Raw genomic sequence first — 17,943 nt, 5'->3', positions numbered from 1 at the left:
CACACATACAAACACACACACAATTGTGATTTATTGCTACCACATGGCTTAGTCTGTGGGTAAATTCAAAAGGCTCCTCAATGGGAGAAGTAACTGTAGAGCAGTTCCATCATTGTACCAATACTACTTAATAACCTCCATGGGGAGGTATGGGGTGGGGACATCAAATACATTTCTGCATCTCAGGAGCCAGTTCAAGTTGTGAACACTGTCAATGTTCAATAAATGTATAAATCAGTACACCTTCAGCACTCACTACACATTTTCTTTCCTATTTGTGCTGGTCTTCTTCTGGAGCTTCATATTGCTGCAAAGCTTCATATGCTGCAGGCTTCATATGCTTCCTCCAGCGCCCTTCACTCATCATTTTCACGCTCCTGCCTTCTGATGTCTTTAGACTCGGGTTGATGATCTTCAGATAGGAGTGTCTCTCTATGGTACATGGATTTTCCAGGAAGCAGGGCACAACAGACAAACTTCCAGCTTCTCACTGTCTATATTTTTTCTTAAAGCCAGATCATCTGGGGTTCTCATTCTACCTCCCCTTTCACAATCACCTTGCTCACCCTCTTCAACCTTCAGTACCCCAGTCTTCAGAATAAACCTCCCTGGTGCCAAATGAAGTGGTGGTGGTGCAGAGGTTTGTCCAGCACTAGGGTCCCAGATGGCTGACTGCCTCGCAATTGGCTCCCATCTCCCCATTGTGTCAAAACATTCACCTCTGAAGAGGCATTCAGAGCTGAGATCTTGGGGAAAAAGTATTAATGTTTTGGGGACAGAAAAAAAGAAGTCAGAATCTTCCAGACAAAATGAAAATGGGAGTTGAACACCTGTTTTGACAATGAGGACCAGCTCTACCAGCAGGCTGAAATTACATCTCTTACAATTACCAAGCTTATTAGTAAACAATTCAGATGTCCACTGAGAAATGTGAATACCTGTATTTTTAACTAATTCAGGTCTGCTGAGAGAATAGGTGCTGAGACTTGTCCACTGGTCACTCAGATGAAGAGGAAAGAGGGAAATGAGGCTGGTTTTCATGTGATTATTCAAATAAGACAGTGAGTAAAGGCTTTGATGTTGTTGTTTAGTGAGCCCAGCTTGGCTCCTTGTGAGCACCTTCCCATTCCAAAGAAGTCACAAACCACATGAGACTAAATTTTCACTTTTGGAAATGTGATGAGTTGAGTGGGGTTCTGAATTCTAGGCTCCTCACAGGCACAGACTACACGCTCTGTCCATGTAACTGGCAGCAGCAATTTTCTGGTCCACAGTAAACATGTGATACTGCCTACGAGTTGAACTAAACTGAAAAGTGAAAGTGGACAGGCACACAAGATTCTGCCTAATTGCACTAATCTATTAACACAACCTAACACCACTGAAACTGCAGAGTTTACGGCTGTGCAAGATAACAAGCATGGAGAAATGAAAAGCTTTGGAGACCATTGACCAGAGGACCCCTGAATGTGGACACATCTGCAGTGTGGACCGGGAACATTCTTTCCAGGGGACAGGTTTGCTGTTCTCTTTCCCTGTATGGATCTGAATATAGAGTCAGAGTGGGAGAAAACAGGCAGGAAAGTCAGCTGTTACCCTCAGTGACACTGTCTTTCTGCAAAGATTCTGCAGCTGGTTGACACCTGTTAGATGAGGAGTCTTTCCTCAGAGGGAGCTAAATATATGTAAAGGGGTAGGAGTGGGTCACCTGTTGCTACCCACTTTCAACCCTATTTTAAAAATAATTCGTAATTAATGTAGAGTTAATTGAAGTAACAATAAGAGGAGTCTCACTTTGAGTAAAAGAGATCTTTTCACTATCTAAGATGCCAAAGAAAGAAGCACTGCATTGACTCTGAAGTGCAATATCTTCTTGGGGATCCTGAATTTTCTAATACAATTTTGGCTTTCTCTGTAGGTTTTTAGCTTCTCTACCAAGTGACTGTGAATCTAGTATTTAAAACTTACATTAAGTATAACATTCATGTAGAAAAGTATACAAATCAAAAAAGTGTAGTTTCATGGATTTTCCATCTGATCATTTGATCAGGAACATGACATCACAGCATCTGAAGACCCTTGTCTCAGGCAACTATACTTAAACTAAAGATAGCAAAAGAGGCCAAACAGATGAAAATGAACTTAGCATGTGCAAATTCATCCCAAAACTACAAGGGGGCATTTGGGTTATGCAACCATTCAATTGATCGGTTTCTCTAGCTCCCTAATTCTCTATTTGTCTGTGTGTCTATCTTCTCCCTCTATCCCTTGTTTCATTTTTCTCCTCATGCCTTCATGACCTCCAAATGTTACATACCAAAAAAAAAACTTCTAGACAGTGTTGTGAAGGCTATGATTTTTATAATATCCCTTCACTAGCTAAGTAAAACAGTGAGCTTTTAACTTAGGTTAATACTAGACTTTTAGCCTAGGTTAATACTAGATAAAGATGTCAAACTAAATATTTAAAACTTCGCTAAGACGTTACCATTAGGGGAAGGTGGACAAGACCTCCCAGTGCTTATTTTGCAACTTCCTGTGAATTTATAGTTCTTTAAAGATAAAATAGTTAACAACAAAAATCTCTGCTATACAGCAATCTACACTTCATATTTCTATAAGGTACTCAATGTTTTGTTTTTACTAAGATCTAAGAATTATACAATAAAAAATCTGCTTAACTTCTATATTAAATAAAATTATTATTGACAAATATAAGATCAAAACATTGAGTTCCAACTAATATCTACTCTAAAAGGTGTCTTGAACATGAAGAACTTAATGCTTAAAATCATGATGGAGGGGAGGTACAATAGTTAACTTTCTGGAAAGGCAGCTGTGCTCACTATTATGCCACCAATGCAATAGTTAACTTTCTTAATCCTTCCTTCCTAACACACATTTTTTTTCTTCCCTATCTAACTTTTTTTAAAAAAATGCTAACCATAAGTTAATATTCTAGACCCCAACATGACAGACCCTTCACTTTGTGCCTTCCATGTTTCAAATGGATAGCCGCCAAGCAGGTCACAGCCCCATGAAGGCACCACGTGGGTCCACAAAATTCACGAGGGTGTAAACCACACAAGGGCTAGACCACCCTTTAGCCTATTTGTAAATCAAAGATCTCATAAATTCTCTCACTGTTTAAGCAACTATCCTGCTAGCAATGCCTCTGAGATAAATGATCATCGCTGAACTATTAGCTTTTTCATTTTTGGTGTTTCTTGCAGCAAAAGCAATTTAGTTTTGCTAGCAGACTTAAAACAAGTTTAAAAATAGTAAATCTCTAGCATATGTTAATTCATGACCAGTCTCTCACCTTGCATATTCAAAAATAATGATAGAAGAAATAAATAATTTGTAAATTTTCCTGGTTCCATATAAGCACCTGCCCTCCTATTACAAACAAGGTGGAGAGTTAGGAAACCGAAGGAGGTTCTCAGGTGGAGCCCTGGATGGAAACAACCATCGCTAGCAACAGCGTGGTGGCTTAAAATCCATCACAAGTGAACTTAGCTCCAACTGAGAGAGCTCAATTAATTTCACATCAAGTAATAATTGAAAGGGAAAGCTCAGATCCATTCTCTTGTCCCTTTAGGGAGCTTAGGTATTGCTTAAGGGGCCGAGGTTCCCAGGCAGGGTGACTGTCTTCTTCCTTGTGAGATGGTCAGGCTTTCAGAGGACCACAAAGACATAAAGGCTGGGCTGGAGAGGTACATTTCCATCATTTCCACATGTGCTTTAGTGATGAAAAGAGAGAAGGGATAAGCGTGATAAAAGAGGCAAGAAATGGAGACTTCACAGGCACAGGAGTGATAAAGTCCTGATGTGAAAATAGAACAGGAATAAATCATCAGTTTGTACAAGTAAATGAGGAGCACTTAGCCAAAGATATGAAAGACAAAAGCAACAATCTTTTGAGTGAAAGTAAGGCCCTAACATCAAATAGATAGAGATAGAAGGCTATTATTGTCTCTTTATACCAAAAAAATGAATTGACCATATTGAATGTTAGTGATTATTCCCAGAATCACTAAAATTATAGGAGTAAAACAAAAAATCACTAAACTTCTAGGAATAGGACTTTTAGCCTATTATGATAAAGTTCATACTGGCAACATCACTCACAGACTTGATTTTGGGCATACTCAGACCCAAGAGAAGTTTACAAACATCCACCTGGTGGAAACTTTTGTTTTTGTTTTTAATTTCTATTATAAGTATTATTATTATTATTATTATTATTAACTACATTCTTTTCTTTTATATATTTTTACATCATTTTTCATTTTTGCACATTGTATGATGCATTTTCATCTTGGTTATATTCCCCATACAATTGGTCTCACTCATAGCAGGAAGGATTAGGGAAACTTTTGTTTTGAGAGCTTTCATTTTCAAGACAAGACTCTGAATGGCTTGGTGCATGCTCTTTATCACAAATAAAGTGGAGGATGTCTTTGTTGGTGCCTTGATGGTACCTTGATCACCCATTTCTGCTGTGTGTATGGGTGGGGGTTTCCCTATACATCTAGCAAGCAATTCTGGGACACCAGCTGAGTACCCTACAGTTTAACTGAATTCTGACACTATCTACCCAGAAACAGTGTTGATCCCACAGGTTAAAGGCTTGGTCCTACAAGAGACTGCTCCTCCTTTTTCCCTCTCCTAACTTCAGGTGCCAAGTCAAGGTCAGGTTGTTACCTGACCAGCTAGGTACAAATTGGAGGTCCCCATTACCCCCTTCTTAGACTTAAGGTACCAGTTGCAAACATAGGTTACTATATTAACGTGTGCTTTAAAATTCAACCTTGTAAAAGGTGTTCATAAATCACCCAGACTTTTCCCTAGACTACAAACTTGTGTTCGTCACGCTGGCCTCATCACCTGTGTTTTCTGACTCATCCAACTTGTCTTTTTTCACCTCAATGAGAGAACACAGACCTGGAAAGAAACAAAGTCCAATCTCTTCTCAAAACTTAGTATGGGGGTGGGGAGTAGGGAAGGGAGCCCAAAAACCCCAAGAGAAGAATATACTATGGCAACCCCCCCATTTGGCTTCCCATTTCCATTGGCTCCATTACAGGGTCCCCCCATTTGGCATTTCATTTCCATTGGCTCCATTACAGGGTCCAGGCTTCACGTTCATGGCTACTTTTATCCTTGGCTATCATTTGAATGTTTTGTTTTGTTTTGTTTTGTTTTTTTCTAACAGGGTGACATTATGAAGAATTAGTAGCCATTGCCCAACAAATTTAAAAGCCTAATTTTTTCTAGCCAAGATTTCAAGAACAATACAGTGTCAGGAGGGAAGATGGACTCAGATAACCAACCAAGTCTCCCATTTTTCTGGAAATTTTCTCATTCAGCTGCCTATCCCCCAAACCAGATACTTCACTGAGTTTGTGGTGAAACAAAGAGTTTCCAGTGGGCAAAAGTGAATTGACTCTTTATATTGCTTCATTTCACCAAATTGCTCAACTTTTGACTGCCTTGGCAAACTTTTTTTTTTTTTAAGATGTATTTATTTATTTATACAAGCACTGGGTACAGTCAGAAGCATGGGAGGGTGAGAGAACTCACCAGAGCCAGAGCGGGGAACAGAACAGGCAGACTGATGAGAAATACACTGCAGAGGGGAGCAGCGGGAGGCAGGAGAAGTCTGCATGCCATGTGGGACCCTCGCTGGTGGCCAGGGATCTAACAGGCGCTGCCGAGGCTATGGGCAGCTTTGCAGCCAAGAGCTCAACCGCTGTGCCACCAGGGGAGGCCCTTTCTCAATCTTTTATTGATGGAAAGTAAAGTGAGATAGCTTTTGCCCAACTAACTTTTGTACAACTTAGAGGCCCAAATATTAATGGTACCTGAAATCAATAAAAGTTTATGTCCCAGGCATTTGACACACAGGCTCTAACAATCCACAATCCACATGTCTGCTCAGTGATCATCTCTCAATCTGCAGCACACAGATGACAACTGACAGTGCATTTAATTAAGTTTACATACATAATCTTTTTCTGTTTCACTTTATAATTGTGAAATACAAATGCCTTTGGGGGAATTTCTGCTGGAATAATGAGGTGTTCACTATGTTAAGAAGAAACAATAACCAAAAGAAGTTCTTTCCTTCCTACTGGAGGGAAATGAACACAATTTCGAAATTCCTTTTGAGAAAGGTTTCTCCCCATCAATGAGCAATCTACTCACCATCACATGCCATATTCCACACATTCAATCAACAAGCCTGCTTTAAGTGGATAATTTTGAGCTTTTATAATAATTTTTCTTTAAAGTCAGAGCTTCAAGTATAATGGCAGTCAGAATGACTTCTTACAAAGTGTGTATTAAAGAAAACCAGCAATCCTGGAGTGCCACTCTATTGTCAAATTCCTTTTTTTTTTTTTTTTTGAAAGGTGTTTACACCTCCTAAAGAGTTTAAATGTGTGATCTCTTTTATTACACAAAAACAACTCTTCATAGATCTATATAAATGAACTAGCATATTTTGCCACAGGTATGTGCTAACTGACTTAACTGCTACAGCAAATTGCTTTTTCCACTTTTTTTCTTCACATATTTATAGTCCTGGCAAATGTATGAGTTTATGACACAACTTTATTTTATTTATTTATTTTTAAAGATTTATTTATTTATACAAGAACTGGGGTACAGGCCAGATGCGCAGGAGGGTGAGAGAATTCACCAGAGACAGAGCGGGGAACAGAACAGGCAGACTAATGAAATACACTGATGAGGGGAGCAGCAGGTGGGACAGGAGAGGTCTGCTTGCCATGTGGGCTGCTCCGAGGCCGGTGGGGATCAAACCGGCACTGCAGAGGCTGCAGACAGCTTCACAGGGTGGCGCTGAACTGCCTGCACCACCAGGGAGGCCCTATGACACAACTTTAAAAAGTCACACTTGTAATTTCTAAAATAAATGTTTTCAAGCCTCACGAATTCATTACCCTTTATTGTAGGAAACAGGCACTTATAATACACATAGAAGAGACTAAATTCTTAAAAAAAAATACTTCATACAAAAGAAATTTCCAAAATGGAGCAGAACAGAAAGAAATTGTGAGGGGTATTAAGCATAAGTAATGCTGATGGACACTTCTATTAATCTTTTGATTCACAAACAGGACTAAGAGAGATAGGATGCATTAATAACTGTAAACGAAAGACTTTTCAAAGTGGGACATTTTACACTGGTATTGGGGGCATCTGTCCCACAGCAGAAAGAGCTCTTAGCATCTAAATGTTGATCAGCCAAGTGACCACAGCCCAACTGCAGAGTTGCTGTGAGCCTGTGCACTATGATCCCTCACCTCCAAGTGCAGTAATTATCCCTATCCTGTGGGTTGTTGGGCTCGGAGAGAGATTGTGTAAATTGTAAAGTGCAGTACAAATGCAAGGTGTTATTATTATTATGACATCAATGTTTTAGCATCTAAATTATAGGGATGGCACACTTATTAGAAACATGTCTAAATACATATCTTGCATGCATTTAGATTTGCTTTTAATTTCACATATGTTTCCAGCAGAATGATCCTTAGAACCACTTAGCTTAGTTGTTCTATGGAAGTTGTTGGGAAGGTGGGTTCTAACCTGTTTTATCTTCCCCTGTAACTAACAACAATTACAGGAAAAATTATATTAAGCTATACACTAAGGAAAACTCCTTTAGCAACAGTTTTCAAGGAATGATACAAGTGTATGCATATTTGTGTCAAAAATCATAAACACCTATTGTCTTTGACAGTTTCTAATTTAAAAAAATTACATAGTGTATTTTTGCAGTCCTTTGTAAAAGGTTTTTATTTGCAGTGATTTGTCAGAATTTTCTTTCCCTGCAAAAGCTTATTCATAACAGCTTGCAAAACAAGAATGAGGAAGGTAGGGAAGGCGGGAGGGAGGCTATATATAAGGCAATACATTATTCTCACTCATAAATAGAACCATGCATAAATTCTATTAAAGTACCAGGAAATGGCAGTAGAGATAAGGAAATCAAGAAGTAAATACAAGGATAAGTTTTCTGATTTTCTATTAACTTTGTAACAAACCAAAGCCAAGAAGAAGTTGTGAAATGAATCATATTTAAAAGCCCCCAAAAGTCAAAACTTTAAAAACTAACAATAATTCTTCAATGACTACTTTTGTTTTCTGTCATTCATATGGTATTAATCAAAGGTAGATGAAACTGGGGATTCTTCATTTCTTTTCTTGTAAAAGAGATAATTATTTAACTTTCTAATGTTATCTGAAAATATTTTTTAGTTTAAAAAAGATATTGCAGGTTAGTACTAGATCAAACTTAAAATTATTTGCCAAATTATCTTGCTCAGCACAGTTTTGGGCATTTATGACACTCAATGGATAGGAATGAAGCAGCAGTTACAGTGTAAATGCAGAGAAGCCATGGGATGGATTCTTCTATAATTTTCAGGTATTCCATAGCTGCTGACAAACAAGTAAAACCAGGTTTTTGACAGTAAAGCAAGCTTTCTGAAAAACTTTCTAAAGTGCTACTTAAGATATTTTTAGGGCACACTTACCTGTCACTAAGGGTCTGCACAGATACAGTAACTGATTTGTTTTTATTCCAGACAATAAAACAGGATGAATTTATGAGTATAGGCAAAGAAGTAAAATCATGCACTTTTCCACAGATGCCTGGTTTGTCATATCAGAGATTACATGCGATGCATCGAATTTCTCCAAAATCTACAGTAAAAGGAAGGAACCTAAGCAAAAAGTCTTGAAGATCTCAAGGATCTTGCAAGGATATACAATTGTAAGGATATACAACTGCTAAAGCAATTGTGACATCACCACCATGTGCAGGCATGTGAGTCTGTAGTTGTAAACCGCCAGGAATCACATTTCTGCTTTTAAAATAAAGTCCTTCACAGATGCTTTTCTAAACAACTGCTAAATAGACAGTGGCCTAAAAACCACTTCTCTATTTCTTTTCACATACAGGCACGTACATAATGTAGCACCAGCCATGAAATTTTATCCTTCATCTTCTATGACTCTACCTGTTTGTTTCCAAATGATCTCTTCAAATAAACAGGCAAATCTGTGCAATTTTCAACAGCAAATTAGGAAACAGACGTGCCAAGTGGCAATGCTCTGGAAAGATGTTTTCTACTTCAATATATATTTATTGTGTGTAGGGTTATGTGGTGTTATGTTGTCTCTTGTTTTTATTCTCTCCTTTCTTTAGCAGGAGTTAGATAAAGGACGTGAAACTACACTTTCCTTTTTCATCACGATACTGGGGTAAATGCCAAACTGTCAACTATAGTTCAAACTTTTGCTCAATTCTTCACAACAACTGTCACTGAAAAAAAAGAAAAAAAAAAGACCATTTTAATTTTTAAATGTGTGACCCTGGGCCACTGTACTTGTGACACTGTCAATTTTCTCACGGTTATTTACAAAAATAAAGCAGGGGATTCTAAAACCTTAGCATCTGCTATAAAACATTCAAATTTTTTTCTTTTTTTATTTTAACATTTATCATTTTTTACATTTTTTAGACCATATTTTCTTCTCCCCCACACCCTCACATTGAGTCCCCATAGAATCTCCTTCCCCAAAGCACCCAATCACCATCATCACAGTCCCCTGTGCTCCTAAAACATTCAAATATTTAAAACAACAAGAAATGCGGGATTTTCTAAAGCAGCACAGGCCCACAGTAATTTCTAATTCATTTCCTTTGGCCTGGAGAGCTGACAAAATCCCATTCTTGTGTGTCCAGCTCAGGTATTTCTTATGGAGAGCCTAGCCCTATCACAGAAATCACTCTCTTTTCTGGGTTCCCACTGAAGTCTCAGTTGCAACTATTACAATACATTGTGTTACAGCAAGTCATTCAGGTGTCTCCCTGCTCAGTCCCTACCAAATGGGAGTCCCCTGCAGACAAGCAGAGCTGTCATGCTCCTTTAGTGTATCTGGGACCAAGCTAGAGCTCAGGGGTTGTTTATCAAACCTCCCGCAGGGCTGGTCCCTTCACCCCATTGGCATCTTACTCAGAGGCTGGACTGGGAGTCCCCACCTTTGGAAGCAATGCTGGGAGCCACCATGGTGATATTTCATGGAACAACTCATGGGGGCGGGGGGAAACAACTTTGAGGCTGACTTACTAATGAAATACTGTTCATGGAACTTGAGGAAGCTCAGACAATAAGAAATGGGAGTCTGAGAACAAAGACAAATTCTCTTCTCAGCCACAATCTACACACACCACCTAATGTACTCATCAGACTCACTCAGGAGTTTCACACAATGTATGTGGCAGTGCTTCAGCACCCAGAATTTTTGATTCAACTGATTTTTAGTGCAGCAAGGTATCTTCTTTTTAAAAGCTCCTAGGTAATTCTAAGGTATGTTCGAGTTTCAAAAGTTACTGCTTAGAAAAACAAAATAATTTTCCACCTAGTTTTGGACTGTTTGTACATTGGTAATGTACTAAACCAAGTAATCTGTGCTGTCTTAAATAAGAAATAAGGAGAGAGGGGTGGTTCCCATCTGAGGATCTATTTACATATAGCATATGTACTGACATGTGCAATGTGTTTTATTATATACACTGTTAACCATAGCAGCCTAAGTCAGAAAGCAGCTGGTAATCCAGAACCTGCCATGGCTCAATAAGGACGGTAACAGTGACCATAGATAGGCTGGGGCAGCTAGTTCTACAGCCAAAGACAATGCTTGCCACTGAAATAGCTAATACAATGTCAGGTCCAGGCCATATTGCTCTCTTGGGCTCTAGACATGCATCTTTTACTCCTCCTGGACTTTTCCATCTAAGTACTCATACCCCTGATTGACCCTGCTTTGCGAGCATCACAGCTGCCGTGAATCAATTCAGTATCAGTCCAGGCTTCCAAGTCAGAAGCCCATGTGTCCTCTGGGAGTCTCTATTTCTTATGCTTGTGACACAGTTGTCAATGTGTTCTGCCTCCAGGTAAGCAGAGTCACTTCTGTGCCCTCACTGCTCCTGCTTCCTCATCGCTCCTGCAGCAGTGACCCATCTCCCCATTTCACTGCTGCCTCGGCAGTCCATTCCCCATATTACTGGCAGAGCTGTCTTTCTAAAATGCCACAGTGAGCAGTTTCTAAAATGCCACAGTGAGCATAGAAACAATGACAGCTCCTGGCCTCAACTTCCACGGTGATCCCCTTTTTCACAGGAGGATTCGAAGTTCTCAATGACCCACATCCTCCCCATCTACTCCTTCTCTTCTCATGACACTCAAACCCATTACACAGAGCTCTTCCTGCTACTGCCAGAACTTCTCTTGAAATGCACTTCACATCTGAGGAAAGTTCCAACAGCTCTTTGCAGGCTCAAATGAATAATTCCATCCATTTTGGACTTTACATGAGCCCTTCCTCAGGTGGAACTAAAAGCAAAGATTAACAACAGAATCTTCTTTACCCTGAAAAAATCTTACCCTGAAGAAATCTTCTTTACCCTGCACAGAATCCGATCATTGTTTCTATGACATTGTTTCACACTTGTTATCTACAGATCATTCTTCCCCTAATTGACTGCCAGTCTTTAGGGAAAGTACCAAGTCTGATTCATTCCTACATCTCAAAATATGGCTGGAACAGTACACACTGCTCACTGTGGCTCCAACATTAAAAAAAAAAAAATGCAAATAACAGCCTAAGGGGTAATAGGTAGCAATACTTGTCCTTATACTCTCAGGGCAAACAATAGTGGTTAACTTATGTAATTATTTGAACAGGGCCATGTGAGCTGGCCCCTAGTAATGTGGTACAATTGTGGTGCTTTAGAGTCGTGCACTAGGCACTCCCATATAACCATTAGTCCCCTGAAGTGTAATTTGAAATTCTTGTAATGAAGGTTTCAGCAATATTCAGAAAACAATAGGATTCTCTGGGTCTTCCCCTGAGAACCCACCACAATGTGATAGGATATGGAGCAAAGGGAAATTCTATCTGTTCCCCTCAACCCCACCCATGCTAGTTTTTTTGGTTTTGTTTTTTAAAGATTTATTTATTTCTATATAAGAACTGGAGCCAGAGGTGCAGGAGGGTGAGAAGATTCACCAGAGACAGAGCTGGGAGCAGAACAGGCAGACGACCGAAATATACTGCTGAGGGGAGCAGCAGGCGCGACAGGAGAGGTCTGCCATGCCACGTGGGAATCTCCCTGGCCGGCCAGGAATCAAACTCGTGCCGCAGAGGCTGTGGACAGCCTCACAGCGCTGCGCTCAACCCGCTGCACCATCAGGGAGGCCCCATGCTAGTTTTTATTTACTACTGATACCTTCTGAAGCAAGATGCTGAAATTTGGTAGGAGTAACATTTATTTTAAGCATATGTGGTTCACAAATGCTTAGTCAACAGGGCAGGCAAGTGATATTATACTTCAAGGCCTTCGGAGATTAAAATGTCAAGTCCAGCACTCAGCTTCTAACAGGGCTAAGCAAACAGTCACTTATGCTCACTGGCCCTGACCACTCCCCCTACTCCCATCTGGCTTAGGAAACTTTCTAGACAACTGAATAAATTGTGTCTATCTGAATGTGCAGAAAGGAAGCTTTCCCAAGTGACTCTGAAAAAGTGAAATTTTCAGTCAACCTGGTTATCTGACAAAAATCTGAAAGCTTGAACCCTTGCCTAAAGTCAAACTAACCAGCTTATGCCATAGGTTGATGGCAGATGATCCTTAGAGAAGCAGAGCCAACTGTTGGAATTTTCTTAGAAAAGATAACCTTTTCAGAGGAAAATGAGAAAGGATGTATGGGCCAAAATTATGACATCAAATGGAATAGCCAAGCTAAGAAGTTTGCTCAAGTCCACACATGCATGCTAATGGTACAAGAGTAAGTCAGGACTAAATAACTGAGAATAAAAGCATTTATTATAATAATTTCAAATTTCTCGAAGTGACAGAAGAAACAAGATGGGATCCATTCAGTACAGGGTCTCAGGAACAGATTCTAGTTTTTAAATAGCATCTACATGGAAACAACGCATGGACAACCATAACTTAGATCCTTGATCTTTTCTCAGTTAGTAAAACCTAACTTTAAACAAGCCCAGTCCTACTGTGTGTACCAAGTCCTCATAAAACTCACACACAAACACCCCACACTTTCCACAGCAAGTCACACGGTGTGGGTGAAGTAATCTACTGAGTGTCCCCAACATTTTGATCTTATCTCTATATAAGGGCCTGGGGCACCATGATGGGATTTTCTTCCCTAAACACCCATAATCATCAATCTAATATTAGAGTTGGTTTGCCATTCCTTTCAACAAAGCTTCAGACACTAGCTGTTGGTCCTGGAGCTTGAACCAAAGGAAAACAAGAATATTTTCTTATTAAACAGGGTGACGCTCCCTATAAAAACATCTTAGTAAATATTAGTGCTATTGCACAGACCAAATCTAGGTATGTAGTACAATGTATTTTGGCAATCAGCTTCTTCAAATTTAGATGTTTTTGAAAAATTATGGACTAAAAAATAAAGGTATGGAGCCAGAAGTGATAGTCAACTATCAGCCAGTTACTGCTAGACAGAACTACGTGAGGGTGGATATGGGTCGGGCACATACCACTGGCTTCCGTCTCAGATTTGAAAAGCAAATTCTGAATACTCAGTGAGTGACTTAAAGATCCATACTTGGGAAGCAATAATAGAAATCATTAAGATTCCTCCCTACCCTTTTTAACTTGAACACTCAAGAAATATCCACTGGATTCAGTAATGAGGACACGAAAGCCTGTGGTAGTAGGTGATGTGTCACTTCACCCAGAGCTGGGAGGAGAGGACAAGCCTCCTGTTTCCAGCTAGGACTAAATGTGTTCCTCTGGCTTGATCTCCCTGAAGAAAGAAGAGCCATCACTTCAAATACAATTCAAAAACTCAATGTTTGTTTCTCTCAAAATGGCCCAGTTTTCCTGAATCAGGAATGTCCTTAGAGGGTGAGGCCAAGGCAGTCTCATGTGGCTGAGAATTCCTGCATCCTTGGAATACCACCCAGGAGTTCTCTAGAGCAACACCTTTACCTTTCCATTTTGTAAGAGCAAAGGGCTTGCTCAACATCCCTCCAGCAATCTCCAAGTTCATTGTTGATTTGGTGACCAAGCTTACCGCCACGCATGGACAGCAGATGGCTCCAAGTCTCACACAAGGACCCTCCCAATGCCCTGGTGCCTTTCTGTCCCCTCCTATCATGGGACACAGATGCTCATGCACCTGAAAACCAGAACTCATACAAGCAGCAGAGCTGGGGGTTAAGAGGCGTTCCTGACAGAGAAGGCTGGGTTTGAATCCTGCTTCTGCCTGTTACTTGCTGTGGGAAAGTTGATTTACTTCTCTCTGCCTCAGTTTCTGCATATATAATGAGAATGCCCACTTCATATGCTGCATGGAAGGATTAAAATGACACTTAAAACAGTGTCTGCCAGTAAGTACAGTATGAATAGAAAACACTGTATTTTAGAACCAAACAAATATCTCTATGAGTAAGTTTTCTGGAACAAAACTGACTGGATTGGTTGATATAGGATTTCAACATTTCTTGTTAAAAAAAAAAGAAATCAATTCTTATATTTTTAATAATTTGTTCCTTAATATTTGGTCTTTTTTGTTACTTTAACAAAATGGCATTTGTTTGCCTACTCTCACTATTTTATTCAGGAGGAGTCTATTTTAAGCAATTACAGGACAATCAGGCAAATTAAGTGGTATTTCTATTTTTTTTTTCCTCAGAAACAAACCTGCAGGCACTAATTGTTGTGTTCAAAGGGTAGCATCAAAAACTGGAATATTTCTGCAGTGAGAAAAGGGATGCTTTTGCAATAGTCTAAGAGCTTAATTTAAAGTAAGTGCAGGGGTCCCCTGCAGCAGAAAGGCAGTTTCACCACATGCCTCAGAAGACCCCACTACCAGCAGATTTCTGCAGCAAAACCAAGCCTGCCAGCTCAAATCAGAAAGGAGGAGGCCCCTCTCTGGTGGGCAGAGCAGGTAAGCTTTCCACTAGGACCTCAGAAAAGAATAATCCATTATTATTCAAATCACCCTGCCCCTTCATTCCCATATATTGCAAGGTTGTTAAGATGTTAAGGATGTTAAGATGTTCCAAAAGAGCTCTTCACAGTGGCAGGTAATCTTTCTGGAGACTCTACCAATCTTTCCTCTATGCAGATAATTTCCAAACCTGGCTGTCCAATTGAATCATGCAAAAGTTTTAAAAAATCCCGAGGCTCACATCACACTGCGGACCAATGAAATCAGAATGTCTGGGGGTAGGACCAGACAGGGTTTTTATTTATTTATTTTTTAAAATCCCAAGTGATTCTAACATGCAACAAAGTTTGGGAACCACTACATTACACCTTAAAGCTCCCCCAACAAATGCTCTCAGCACCAAACTAAACTCTGGCACTAATGACATCAACGGCAAGCACAGACCTGACTCTTGGTGCCCTGCTGCTCGATTTTGAAATTGTGCAATTAAACTTTCTGAGGCATGTTTTTCATGTCAAAGGGGTTTATGGTCGGTAGTCACGAAGCCAGACTCGCTCATGTTCAGTCTGGACATTTTGGCACATGTGAACCATGGACATCAATCGAGTATTTTTTAAAAAATTAAGTTTAAAATTTTGGTTGGCCCAATTTCAAAGCCTTCCAAAAGCTAATTGAATCATCCCAAAGAGAAGATCTCGGAATTTTGAGGAGGGAGTTTTCTGTGAGCCCTGGATTAAAATACGGTCGGGGACTAGGGCCAAGTCGTCGCGCCGCGGCGGGTCCCCGGCCCCGTTCAGTTTCACTGCACAGTCTAGAGCCAAGACCAAAGGGTCGCAGGTGGGGTGCAGGTCTCAGGAGTGCCCGGGAAGCGACCACTTAACGAGACCCCACGGGCACGAGGGGCGCAGGCTAAGGAAGGCAGCTGCGGGCCAGCGGGAGGGCTCGAGCCGGCGACCCGCTGGGGTCTGCGCCTACGGACCGGTCCGACCCCACCCACCCTGTTGCCAAAGAGGAAACTAAGTTCTCGCCTCCCAGCAGCCACAGGTAGTGACAGAGACGAGTTTTCGGGTCTCACAGTACGAGGCTCCACGCCCGGGAAAAGGCTTGCAGAGACCTGCGGGCGGGGCCGGGACCAGGCTGGCCAGGCGGGTTCCAGCGAGCCGGCGTCGGGGTGAGCCACGGGTAGAGGGAGGAGGCGAGGGGGTTCTTGTCGGGAAAACGCCCGTCCCGGGCGGTGGGGGCGGGGTGGAAGTCGGGAGCCGAATTTCCGCCAGTCCTCCTTCAGGGGTCCTAAGTCCCCGGGGCGCTCGCCCCCGGTCGGGCCAGGCCTTTTGGGCCGACAGCGCAGGGCGCACGTGCTGGAGCGCTGGCTGGCACCGTAAGAACCCTAACCACCCGGCGCCAAAGCGCACGGACCCGGGTGCCAGAGCGCAGGAAAGTTAGGAAAGAAAGTTGCGAGGACTGCGGGGGCGCCGAGCTCCTGGGGTGGCGGGTCCCACACCCCGCCCGCAGCCCCGCGGCCCCGGCCCCTGACCGCCCCTACTCGCACCTCCCGTCGCCAGACTCGCCCAGCCTAGAAACGAAACATCCAGTTCCTCCCACGGTCCCGGCCAGAAGCACAGCCGATCCTCAAGGAAACAGGAAAGGAGGGGCGGGCGGCGGGCCGGTGCGGAGCCGGGCTGGGCCGGCCGCGGGGCGGGGAGGCGGCGGGACCGGCGGGCGCGCCCTTACCTTTCTTCTCCTCCAGCGCCGGGCTCGCCTGGAAGCGCGCGGCCAGCAGCAGCAGGAGCGAGACCCCCACCGTCCCGGAGGGTCGCATCGCTGCCCGAGGCGCTCTCCGCTTTCCGCAGTGGGTGCGCGCGGGGCCGGCGCTGTGCGCTGCGGCCGCGGCGGGCGGTGAGGCGGGGACTCGAGCGGACGCGGAGGAGCCTGTCCGGGCGCCCGGTCGGGGAGGCGGCGGCGCGCGGCTCTGGGCTCGCTCCGGACCCGGTGCCTGCGCGCCGGCGAGCACACCGTGCTGGGGGCGGAGGCTGCCGCGCCGGGGGCTGCCCAGAAGTCTCGCTCGTGGGGGCGGCGGCGCGGGAAGGCCGGGCTGGAAGGAGGAGGGATCAGGAGGAGGAGGAGGGCTGGGGAGGAGCAGAAGGCCGGGAGGAGGGAGGAGGAACCGTGGGTTGGACAGGGCAGGACCGACTAGACGCCGCGGACCGCGGGCGGCCCGGGACTGGAGCGCAGATGGGAGCCGGGCTGGCGACGGTGTGCGGACCCGAGCGGGTGTCCTCACAGCAATTTCGAGCGGGTGTCCTCACAGCAATTTCCGAGTGGGCGTCCCCTGAGCTGTCCCTCCGGACCGGGGTCTCGCTGACTTGCTTTGCTATGCAGGTGACCCCACTTCTGTCCAGGCGAATTTGTGCCATCCTTTCCTCTCTCCAAATTACGGAGCAGAATTTTACAAACTCCCGGCAAACAGTTTCAAGACAAGATGTTACAGAGGGGGATCCATCCCCTTTATACTGGCCCTCAGCTCCTCCATAACACACCGGGATCCCGAAGGCTAGCGCCTGACCTGGTCCACGCTGGTCCTCCCCACATCCGCGTGGAAGGAGGCCCAGGCACCTGAGGTGGCTCTCAAGCACCAGTCAAGCACCCTCGAAATCATCTGAAGTGAGGGCACACAACTCCTGGCACAAACATGGGCCTTAAGAAATGCTTGTTGAATAAAGTGTCTGGGAATGAAGGGAGCCTTCAGCATTTCACCTGCTAGGAACTGACCAGGGATGCCTGAAAAGTGAATATGTGCTGTATATTACTTTGCAAAAGTTTGGTGCTAAGAATAAAGATTTGACACACTAGTGCAGATACTCTTAGAAAAGTTGGTACCCCGGTATCCTGAGTCAGCCCTGTGCAA

The 17,943-nt window shown here is 43.1% G+C and overlaps 1 protein-coding gene across 2 annotated transcripts in view; it reads right to left on the bottom strand.

Moving 5' to 3' along the window:
- EGFR (epidermal growth factor receptor) overlaps positions 1–16,879 on the bottom strand; it is a 198,736-nt gene extending 181,857 nt beyond the window's left edge. For both annotated transcript variants that reach the window (XM_037493498.2, XM_037493503.2), the window contains exon 1: positions 16,770–16,879. In XM_037493498.2, the coding sequence (XP_037349395.2) occupies positions 16,770–16,857 (88 nt within the window). In that variant the 5' untranslated portion in view covers positions 16,858–16,879. The remainder of the gene's footprint in view (positions 1–16,769) is intronic.
- Positions 16,880–17,943: the final 1,064 nt, after the last annotated feature.

This window comes from Talpa occidentalis, unplaced genomic scaffold, assembly GCF_014898055.3.
Source record: "Talpa occidentalis isolate TD23 unplaced genomic scaffold, MPIMG_talOcc4v2.1 talOcc4.10, whole genome shotgun sequence".
In the NCBI taxonomy this organism is placed as follows: domain Eukaryota; kingdom Metazoa; phylum Chordata; class Mammalia; order Eulipotyphla; family Talpidae; genus Talpa; species Talpa occidentalis.
Note: the sequence above shows the minus strand (reverse complement) of the source record. Positions and strands in the feature narration are given on the sequence as shown.